At 42.9% G+C, this 12,000-nt stretch overlaps 1 protein-coding gene across 5 annotated transcripts in view; it reads right to left on the reverse strand.

Annotated features, from left to right (window-relative positions):
- KLHL32 (kelch like family member 32) overlaps nt 1–12,000 on the reverse strand; it is a 229,253-nt gene that overhangs the window by 38,959 nt on the left and 178,294 nt on the right. For all 5 annotated transcript variants that reach the window (XM_083177009.1, XM_083177011.1, XM_083177013.1 and 2 more), the window contains one exon: nt 1,652–1,844. In XM_083177009.1, coding sequence (XP_083033135.1) covers nt 1,652–1,844 — 193 coding nt within the window. The remainder of the gene's footprint in view (nt 1–1,651; nt 1,845–12,000) is intronic.

Below are 12,000 nucleotides of genomic sequence, written 5' to 3' on the forward strand. Positions count from 1 at the left end.
ATGAATGCAGCATGTTTGAAAATGTGACCGTTGGTAATGACTACAGCTGTGCACCAGCTAGGTGATTCGAAAAACATGGACATTGGTAGATTTCGAGGTGGTATTGCTTCAATTAGCAATGATAATAAATTACAATTTTGAGGTCTAAAACCCGATAATTGATAAATATTCTCCTCAGTGAGTTTTTCTCTTTGCAGATGTAGGGCCAGATGTATCCATCTGTTTAAAAAAATGATAAAGTTGAAAGTGATAAATAACCAGTCAATCAGCTCCTACCTGTAATTTTTCAAACCCAGCCTGTAGGATGACAGCTAGGAGCTGAATTGTTAGCTGTTTATCACTCTCCAGTTGATCACTTTTTGAAGCTTGATACTTCTGGCCCCTACTGTGCAATTGTTACATATACATAAAGATGTGTCTTTATACCTTCATCCTCAATACTCCATTCACCGCGAGTTGCCTGGAGGGAGGGAGCCGGCTGTTCCTGCTAACATTGGAGTTTATTCTGGTTCACTCGCAAAGGCAAATTCACTCTCAGATGGACAAAACCATATGCACTGTAGGTGGGGCTGATGCAACATGTGCAGAGAGCGTTAGATTTGGGTGAGTTATTTTGTTTATGTGCAGGGTAAATACTGGCTGCTTTATTTTTACACTGCAATATAGATATCAGTTTGAAGTACACACCCCACCCAAATGTAACTTCAGGACCACCTGCAGTGGGCCTTCTCAAATGGACAAAACCATGTGCACTGCAGGTGGGGCTTGTGCAGATAGAATTCGATTTGGGTGGGGTTTTTCTTCAAAGTGAGATCTATATTGCAGTGTAAAAATAAAGCAGTCATTATTTTCCCTGCACAGAAACAAAATAACTCACCCAAATGTACTTCTCTCTGCACGATAAATCTGCCCCCCACCCCCCTGCAGTGCACATGGTTTTGTCCATTTGAGCATGAATTTGCCTCTGAGAGTGAACCAGAATAAGGCCCATGATTTTGTCCATCTAAGAGTGAATTTTCCTTCGTGAGTGAACCAGAATAACATCCAATGTGCATTGATTTTTTTTTATATTTTTTTTTTGCTGAAAATGCATCATTCGCATCACTTTATGAATAAGATAATTTTAATCAGCAGAAGCTGATTGTAACGATGCATCTTTTTTGCTTTGTTGTGTGAATGAAATGCACAGAGAAAGTTGCAGGAAAAGATGCTTGGCTTTCCAGAATTGCAGCCCGGCATGGTAAGACTAGAAGGGCTGTTCAATGTGAGTGCAGCAAGGATGTAGTTTGACACTTCTGTAATTGCACCAGCTTCAGAGAATCGGATGCTATAAACCCATGCAGCACCTCCCTGGATCCTCTATCGCTTCCTCTATAAGGTGTCTGTTTCCTCATGCATTATTTATGTTTTTAAACTGGCAATATTATCTTTTTCATTTGACAATTAAAATGTCCCCAATATACATGAATATATTATGACGGTACTATATTACTGTACTGTAACTCTAACATTATTTATTCCAGTTTAGCGAAAGCATCTTGCACACAATGTGATGACTACTGTACACCATGCTCACAGTGATAACAGATCAAGGTGGCAGATGTCTCACAGTATTATCTGTAGAAGCATTTTCTGGTTAGATCACACTTACCTGTGAGTAAATTGAAGTTGCAGCGTGTCCACTGATCAGTGTCAATATTGTAGGAGTCTATATGTCGAACCAAAATCCGATCGTTATTGTAATCTAAATCATTTCCACCCAAGACATAAAGCTTCCTTTGCACTGCTGCCATGGCGTGGTACACTCTCCTCTGGAGCATAGGGCTGCGACTAATCCATTTATTCTGGAAAATACAAATTATGAATTGCTATGGTATCCTTCTATGCCATTATTGAGTAACTGGAACATCATGACTGCATTATTCCACACATATATAGCATAAGTTGTATTTAAAGTCTTTGTGATTAATTGAGCCAAATAATGCAGAACAAGGCTCAAATTTTTTGAGTCAGTGGGATTTATTTACTAGGAAGGGAGTTCTATTGTAGAAGGGATGTTGCTATGGGCAACCAATTATAATCTACATGTTCATGTAGAACATTCTAGAAGATTAAAGATATAGGCGGAGATGTACGAAGCCTTGAAAAGTTATTAACATGGATAGTGATAAACAACCAGCTATTAATTGCCATGTCACAGGCTGTATTTGAAAAATGACAGGAAGGAGCTGATTGGTGCTTGATCACTATCCATTTTATCATTTTACATGCTTAGTACATCTGGCCCATAATCTGATTGGTTACCCATAGCAACATCATATCTTCAATATTACTCCCATCTTCGTAAAACCCCAGTGCAGGTACTCACCACAATGACAGGCTATTGCAGTATTTTGGAAACTAACATTCCCTGATATTTTTTTTCTTTTTTTTTAATTAAATCCAGCTTGGCATTTAATTAGGTGAGTTCTGAGTATATGGATCACTGGGTGCACCGCTACAAATATCCATTGGGAGCTGTTTGTATTTTAAACTGCTACATTTAAATACATGTACATGAATGAAGTGTTTTTAGGTATGTGTTTTTCCTTTTATTAATAACTCTGCTTTTTAAGATAATTTGATTTTGTTATTGAATTTGTTCATTGAAACTCAGAATCTTTTTCTGAACGTATGCTTTTTCATTTAAATGGGGTGATTGGTTACATACCACGTGAACCGAAATACTGTTGAAACCTGAGCATATCTACGTGTGTGTGTGTGTGTGTGTGTGTGTAAACTTGAAAGCTTGGGATTGGATTCTAAGATGGTTGAATGGATAAGATCTTGGTTGCAGGACAGAGTTGTAGTAAATGAAGTGCAGTCACAGGAGGCAAATGTTGCCAGGGGAGTACCCCAGGAATCTGTACTTGGACCGGTGCTTTTTTATATCATTATTGGTGATATTGCAAATAGAATTGAGGGTAAAATGTGCCTTATTGCAGATGACACAAAGGTATGCAACATGGTAGACTCACCAGGAGGGGTAAAACAAATGATTGAGGATCTAGGTAGATTGGAGAAATGGTCAAGAGCATGGCAACTACAGTTTAATGCCAAAAAATGCAAAATCATGCACTTGGGTCTCAGAAATCCAAAGACTAAATATAGTATAAATTACACTATAATGGAAACTACTGAGGAAGGGAGGGATCTAGGTGTCACTATTTCAGGGGACTTAAAGGCAGGTAGGCAATGGAACAGAACAAGGAAGAAGGCAAGTCAGATGCTTGTTTGCATAGGGAGAGGTATCAGAAGTAATAATGCCACTGTATATACATCTATAGTATTGTGTTCAGTTCTGGAGGCCATATCTCCAGAAGTATATAACACATTAGAGACTGTACAAAGAAGGGCAACTAAAATGGTGCATTGCCTACATCACAAGACATACCAAGAAAGACTAAAATAAATTAATATGTATAGTTTAGAGCAGAGAAGGGAAAGGGGGGGACATGATAGAAGCCTTTTCAAATAAACCTGTAAGAAAGTGACTTTAATGTAGCAACGTTTCAACATAACAATGTCGTCATCAGGCTAACCAACAAACTGTATAGCTCTATAAGTTATACCCATTTTAAGTTGTGCTGGGTCTTTCTTGTGATTAAACTCTGCTCATTCACTTAAATTTGTAAGGCTAATGAGAAGGGTTATAGCATAGTTTATCAGTAAAGCTAGAAGAGATTGGACTGAGAGGTCCAGTACAAGTAGTAGGGGAAACCCTGGGACCTAGAGGCCAGAATAGTCTGGAACTAAACTAGTGAGATCGGAAACCAAAATAGCCAGCACATGGTTCACGGGTTTTAGTGACGGATATTATTAATATTAAGCAGATATTCAGTGCTACTACTGATGATTAAGGGACATGTCATGTTTCCAATGCAACGCTAGCAGATGACATGATATGGCAAATCAGTTTGTGGTTAACCTTTTGCAATTCGAACAGTCCGGTTTTAATGTTTAAATTAATTGTAATTTATTTTTTATTATTCAAAAATGGTCCACATTGAATGTTGAACGAGGTTCATGTTCTTATTTTTAAAGTGTCTCACCATTGGATCTGCTACTAGCGCTTGGGCTGTTGAGCCTGACTAGACATTGGACCTGAAAGGGTTAATGACTGGTGGCATTGGGGATGTCCTGTGGAAGTAGGGACATCTTACTACAACATTGACCTAATTAACTGATGGATATTCCTCCAGGAGAATGTGATTTCCACCATTTCACTAGATGATCATATTTTGTGTGTAAGGCATAACTACATGTTTATGCTTTTTAATATAAAACTTTGTGGTGTAATTAAAATAATGGCTACTATAAATGATATATTTAAATGCAGTATACTGGGAGTATGGCTTAATTTCTTAATGAGTCTTTTTACTACCCACAGAATTTACAGATTACATGCACAGTTTATAAAACCCATCATGTTAATCAAACGTACAACGTGCATGTTTCTCATGGGTTCAGTTAGTAAACTTTATAATCAAATTGTACTCATTAACTAGGACAGGATCAGGAATTACTACTGTATTTTGCATCATTAACAGCAAAGTCCCAAAATAGAAAGATAAAGATGCCATCTGATTTACAAAGTATCCTGTCCCCTGATTAAAGCATTCTTTCCTCTGCTGCAATGCCTGCCAGGTGAACCATAACACAAGCAGAGAGGCGCAGGGGCCTGAGTAAGGTCACGGCTAAAACGGCAATGTTTGAATACTAATCAGTGATGGGGAAGCAGAGGTCAGCGCAGCCTGTCTGCTAGCAGGTAGCTCTGTGCTCGGTGGCAGATGGCAGTCATTATTGACTCTTTACAAAGGCCTTGCTTAAAGCCATGCCCCAGTGCTCAATGATAGATTCATTGAGATGCAGAGCGGGTACACGCAGATGTGGTTTGCCAGGACCCACCGTAAACAATATGCCAGCAGAATATAAAAAAAATGAGACTGTGCGCAAACATGAAGCAGCCCTCATTTTATAAACTTTCAATGATTAACTGTCTGTGTGCTTGGAATAGCATACCTCACAATTACCAGGGGAAGCAAGCGATACTGTGATGTTTCCATAAAAGTGCAACAACACATCAAAATGCACCAACAATATTTGAGAGTATATTATTAATGATAGCTGCCACTATAGGACATTAATTAACACCACTTATAACATTCAAGGAGTGCAGGGTTCCAAAGATTCTTTGCATTCCTCCTGCTTTCCTGAAAGCCCCATAGAAAGCATAGAGGAACTTATTTATCTGAATAATAATTGGCCTGCAAACACAGTTCTAGCACAAATGGGATTGTCGTCTTGCAAAGGCTTGAATAACATTGTAAAATCCAACCTTATTCTCAAAGGAGTTTGGTGGATTAGTAATGAGGGGCATGACAAAACGTAATTTTGTTGTGCGCGGCGAGTTGAAGGTGTGTGGTGCTTTAACAACCAAGGTTCAGATGTATGAAGCAGTGATAAAGGAGATGTAATCCAGTGCAGAAGTTGCCTAGGGCAACCAATCAGCTGCTCTGTCTAATTTATATCATGCAAATTCTAGATGTTACTTTAGTGCTGATTGGTTGCCATGGGCAATTCTCCTTTATCACTGCTTCATACACCTGCCCCATGTTCCCTGCTTTGTTGGAGGGTACACTGCCTTTTTCTGTTCAGAGAAGGACTTGATTTCTCCACTGACACAGATTTCCAGATGTCAGGTATCATCCTGTTTTCTTAATGGGATGAAGTTAGCACTTTTGTGGTATTTTAGCTGCACTTTGTACTAATCATTAAACATACAAAATTGTGAGTTGTACATAAAATAGTTGCTAGTCTATGTTCTCACATTCCAGTGAGAGACTAAAATCCAACCGCGTTTCCTTCTAAATGACATCTTTTGTTCAGTATAAAAGTTTATTTTCTATGAGGATAAATATATTCACAAACTGACACCGCTGCCCTCAAACAAAGGGCCTGATTCATACCTGTTCGCAAGCTGCATATGTTTGTGTACGCTTACACATCTACTCACATGTGGGTGAGAAATCATCTGATGGTCGTTCACCATTGACATTTTGAACATGTCTAAATCAGGGTTGCATACTTTTAAAGTCTCTGTAGTAGAAGACTGGAGAGGAGACTGTCATCAGCACTTCAGGGGGCAGGGCCTGATGTAGAAGTCATCAAGCCCCGCCCCAGTACTAAAAATCTCGCAATTTGCAGGTCTTTGAGAAGGGGGCGGGGCTAAATGGTGCAATTTGCATCTTTGGCCTGCCCCTCACCCGGAAAATCAACGCCTCTCCAGGGGAGAGGCAGGGAGGCAGAATCTGGGAGGTTTGCCCACTTTTCTGGGGGGCTGGAAGGGGACCCGATTTTCGGGAGCCTCCCAGCCATTCTGGGAGGGTAGGCAACCCTGGTCTATATTAAAGTGTTGACATAATGAATGTCAACATATACTGCACCAGAATAGTAGATGCACAAAGATAATGGGCATGAGTCAGAGGTGGGTGCACAGCCAATGTGTACAACCGGTTCTAGGGCTTCATAGCCGCTAGATCCACAGTGTGGATAGCGTGTCAACACAATGCATGCTAACTGCTCTTACAGTTTAATTCACACACTACAAACAGGTATACCAATAATGGGAGGGGTAAGATTCCTTCCCTGAAAGTGCCAGCCATGTGTGAGTAGCAGGCAGAGCTTCCAATAGGAAGCCACTGCACAGCTAGCTCCTCCCTTACAGGGCACACAGAGACTGACTCCTGCTCCATGCTGCACCAAGGTGAGAGGACACAGGAAGGTGACTGGGCTCATGGGAGTGGGGGTCGTGTAGGAAGGTTGGAGCAGTGGATAATTTTTATTGGGTGAAGAGGGAATGGTGGGGCAGTCACACAGCCCCAAGTAAAAAACCCTACTGCGACCAATTAAGAATCTAGAATTTTACGTGTAAGGCCTGTGTTCCTCCTTCCTGAACTTTGCATCTAAACCTAGGGATAATGAACAAGATGTCCTTATTAATTTCCACAGTTTCTAGAGGAACATTCCATGTTGCAGACCTGAGGAAAATGCTGCTAAACTTCAATCCTTCAGGGATATTGGTTACATATACCTGCACAGGTATATGTAACCAATATCTCTGAATGATATTATCATGTAGTCTTCAAGATTGGTTACTAATACCACTCAGTGAGCTGGGGGAACTAATGTATTGGTTTACTTACTCAGTATTAACCCCTCCCTTGCATGCACCTGAGTGGTATTACTGAACTAATTGAGCATCTACCACTATCCAAACTTCAATCCTTTCAAGATCTTTCTTTTAACAGACAGAAAGGAGAAATGGAAAAGCTGCACAGTGAAGGGGTGAACTTCTTCTGAATTTAAAAAAATGTCTCCCGAAAAAAATGGAACTGTGGGATCAGGATCAGAGCCTTCACTATTCCAGATATGGGTGATTATTTTGGTCAGATAGTGGTCCCAATCTAGTTATTACAATGGAAAAGAAAGGGAAAGTATTCTAAGGGGGCATTTAAAAAGGGATACTCCAAAGCTCAAAATAGTAGGTGAGGAATTTAAACAATTAAAATATATGGGGAAATTTACCAATATGAAAAACCTAGTTTTTCGTATTGGTATTTTCCCTACGACTGCATACGACTGTTTAAGTCGTATGCAAAGTCGTGTTCCGGAGGGGGATTTACAAAGCAGTCATATACGACTGCTTTGTAACCCACCGATGTCGTAGGAATTCTTATTAGCGGCCGTATATACGGCCGCTAATACGAATTATTTCTAGCAGTCTGCACGGATCAGTCAGATCCGTGCAGGCTGCAATGTGTAAAAAAAAATAGAAAAATAAATAAATTAAAAAAAAAACCGGCGTGGGGTCCCCCCCACAGCCGAAACCAGCACCAGGCTGACAGAGCCTGGAGCCGGTAATTAAAAATCAGGGAACCCGACAAATAGGGGTTCCCCGATTTTTAACAACCAGCCCCAGGCTCCTGCTCTGGGGCTGGTTCCCAAAATACGGGGGACAAAATGACTAGGGGTCCCCCGTATTTTAAGAACCAGCCCCAGGCAAAACCAGCCAGCAGGGTAATGCCACAGCCGGGGGGAGACTTTTTATACAAGTCCCCCCGGCCAAAGCATTCATCCCTACCGACCAGTCAGCCTGGCCAGGGGCCCTGGGGGAGTGGGGACCCCCCCAATAAAGGGGTCCCCCCCCTCCAGGACTTACCTGACCAGGCTGAAGCCTGGTGCTGTCCTCGATGCCCCTGGGCGGTGGGCATCGAGCTGATGGTATGGTGTAAAAAATAGAATAAAAACCATTGTCTTTTACTGGTGAACTATGAGTCCCAGCAAGCCTCCCCGCAAGCTGGGACTTGGAGAACCACAAGTCCCAGCCTGCGGGGCATTAAAGGGCCCGCTGGGTCTTGTAGTGCCACAGTAAAAGAAAGAGTTAAATAAACACACTGACACCCGTTTTAAATAAAAGTTTAATACACACATTACATACATACTGATACTTACCTTTCTTGATCCCGTAGGTAGCCCTGGTCCTGATGTCCTGTGTCGTCCTCCAGGTCCATGTCGGCTGTCTGCGTCGTCCTCCAGGTCCATGTCGACGGTCCGTGTCGTCCTCCAGGTCCATGGCGGTGTCCGGGTCCGAAGAAATCCATGTTGGAGCTGTGGAAGGAAATCCTACTCACCTGGTCCTGCGCTGAAGAAGTCTTCTCTTGATCCGACGTAATCCAGGTAATCTTCATGCTGTCGCCGGTCCCCGCTGTTTGCGCTGTCTCTGCATCGCGCTGAGGAGAGATGCTGAGAAGTTTCATATTCGGCGCCTCTCCTCAGACTGAATTCTATTGGCCGCCTAGCAGGCCAATCAGGAGCCGACTTTCTCGGCTCCTGATTGGCCTGCTAGGCGGCCAATAGAATTCAGTCTGAGGAGAGGCGCCGAATATGAAACTTCTCAGCATCTCTCCTCAGCGCGATGCAGAGACAGCGCAGACAGCGGGGACCGGCGACAGCTTGAAGATTACCTGGATTACGTCGGATCAAGAGAAGACTTCTTCAGCGCAGGACCAGGTGAGTAGGATTTCCTTCCACAGCTCCAACATGGATTTCTTCGGACCCGGACACCGCCATGGACCTGGAGGACGACACGGACTGTCGACATGGACCTGGAGGACGACGCAGACAGCCGACATGGACCTGGAGGACGACACAGGACATCAGGACCAGGGCTACCTACGGGATCAAGAAAGGTAAGTATCAGTATGTATGTAATGTGTGTATTAAACTTTTATTTAAAACGGGTGTCAGTGTGTTTTATTTAACTATTTTTTTTACGGTGGCACTACAAGACCCAGCGGGCCCTTTAATGCCCAGCAGGCTGGGACTTGTGGTTCTCCAAGTCCCAGCTTGCTGGGGAGGCTTGCTGGCACTTGTAGTGCCACAGTAAAAAACAATAGTTTTATCTATTTTTTTACACCATTTATCAGCTCGATGCCCACCGCCCAGGAGCATCGAGGACAGCACCAGGCTTCAGCCTGGTCAGGTAAGTCCTGGAGGGGGGGGACCCCTTTATTGGGGGGGTCCCCACTCCCCCAGGGCCCCTGGCCAGGCTGACTGGTCGGTAGGGTTAATGCTTTGGCCGGGGGGACTTGCATAAAAAGTCTCCCCCCGGCTGTGGCATTAGCCTGCTGGCTGGTTTTGCCTGGGGCTGGTTCTTAAAATACGGGGGACCCCTACTCATTTTGTCCCCCGTATTTTGGGAACCAGCCCCAGAGCAGGAGCCTGGGGCTGGTTGTTAAAAATCAGGGAACCCCTATTTGTCGGGTTCCCTGATTTTTAATTACCGGCTCCAGCCTCTGTCAGCCTGGTGCTGGTTTCGGCTGTGGGGGGGACCCCACGCCGTTTTTTTTTTAATTTATTTAATGTTTTGATTTTTATACACTGAAGCCTGCACGGATCTGACTGATCCGTGCAGGCTAAAACGCAAATACGACATGAAAATGGTGTTCTATTTTCCTGTCGTATTTGCGTGGGTGTTTTACACCACTAAGCAGCCGTATTATCAGTACGGCTGCTTAGTAAATCAGAAACCACCATTCTTTTGAATGGTGATTTCTGTCGTATTCTATCGATGGTGTAGACATTCGTATTTGTAAATACAAATACGAATGTTCCATCTTTAGGACTACGAATTTTTGTATTTTTGGAATTGTAAATCCCGAAAATACAAATTCGTAAAAAAAAGGTGTATTTCTTCCTACGAATACACCTTTTTTCTACGAATCCATTTTGGTAAATGTCCCCCATAATGTTTATTATTTTTAAATTCCAAAAGAGTGCACATTAAAAATAAACACATATTGACTTTACTAATAATTATTCAGTGTGCAATAGATGACAGACAAGAGAGACCCATATGTATTCACTCTCTTGAGGGCTGTCAAGGACACCCCAGTCTTTCTCAGGGAATGTGTAATAGTGTGCATCTTAATCACAACAGTGCTTGTATCATATGCACAGTAGGAGGCTTTAGAGATCTTTGCACAAACAGTAGTGAAATTTTGCTTAACTACATGGACATCGGTGTTGCTCACGATTAAATCAGGACCTATGTATATTATATTTAGGGTGCACACTCACTGGAAGCTCAGTGTACAGTATTTAAAGAATGTGGCCGACCATTTAGAGTTAGGAGCAAATGTATAGTGTGTCTGTGTGGGGGACACAATACTGTGGTTATTATGTGTAAGGGCACAATACCATGGGCATTATTATGTATAAGGAAACAATACCATGGACATTATTATGTGCAAGGGGCATAACTCTGTGGGCATTATTATTCTATACCAGGGGTGCTCAAACTATTTTGCTCTGGGACCCCGCCAGACAATAAAAATGATTACAGGACCCCAGCAAGGTACTACTGAATAGCCGCCACATGTGTGGTCAGTGAAGTCAAGTGACCGCTATTGTGACAGGGAGGCAGTGGGTAATGGGGGGGGGGGGGTGGAAGAGGGAAGCAGTGGGTGTTTACTTAATGAGTTATACCCTCTCTCCACAGACACATTTGCCAGTGGGCAGTAACATCGAGCCGTGACCTCGTGCTGAGGTGGTCGGGACCCACTTTGGGGTCAGGACCCACAGTTTGAGAACCAATGTGCTATACTATTGTGTGGCCAGCTCCTTTTGTGTTCTACCACATCCCTTTTTTGCACTGCGTTTTGTTTTTTAAAGATGATGGAAGGTGGAGCACCAAACACCCTTGCATCTGTCCCGGGTCTACCTAATGGAAAGGGGGTGGTCAGTGAGAATAAGTTCCACCACCTCTCAAGGACCACTTTTTCGCCCTGCTCCGGACACCAGTAAAAAGATCCCCATTGGGTGCTGTTCAAGGTGGATGGTAACTCCAGCTTTCATATCAGAGGTGAGGTCATCTGCACTGGGGCAGCCATTAAATGATACTTCTTGCAACCACTACTCCTACCTTCCTTACCAACTCTGCACCACTACTCCCACCCTCCACCCTAATTTGCGTCACTGCTCCCACCTCTCTGATCCGCCCCACTACTCCTACCCTCCTTTCCTGCTCCAGACCATTCCTAACCTAACTTCTGCTATGCGCCAATACAATCTCACCCTCCCTCCCTGCTCCGCTTCTGATGCTAGCCAGTGCCTCACCACACATCACTGGTGCTGTTTTTTTAAAATACAGGGGGACCCTGTGCTTTTTGTCCCACATTTTTCTGAAACTAGGACTGGCACAAAGAGCCCGGGGATGGTTACACCAATATTTTTTTCTTATTATTGTGAATGCTTCTGTCAAAGTTGATGGCCAGACCCAGGTCTATTTTTCTGACGATTTTTGGATTTAGTTATTTTTTTAGCAAAAAAACGCACATGTCTAAAAAACAAAATCGACCCTACTACATTTGTCCCCAGGTGTTTAGTCTATTAATTTCT

The sequence above is a fragment of the Crinia signifera genome, chromosome 3 (genome assembly GCF_055691185.1).
Source record: "Crinia signifera chromosome 3, ASM5569118v1, whole genome shotgun sequence".
NCBI classification, from domain to species: domain Eukaryota; kingdom Metazoa; phylum Chordata; class Amphibia; order Anura; family Myobatrachidae; genus Crinia; species Crinia signifera.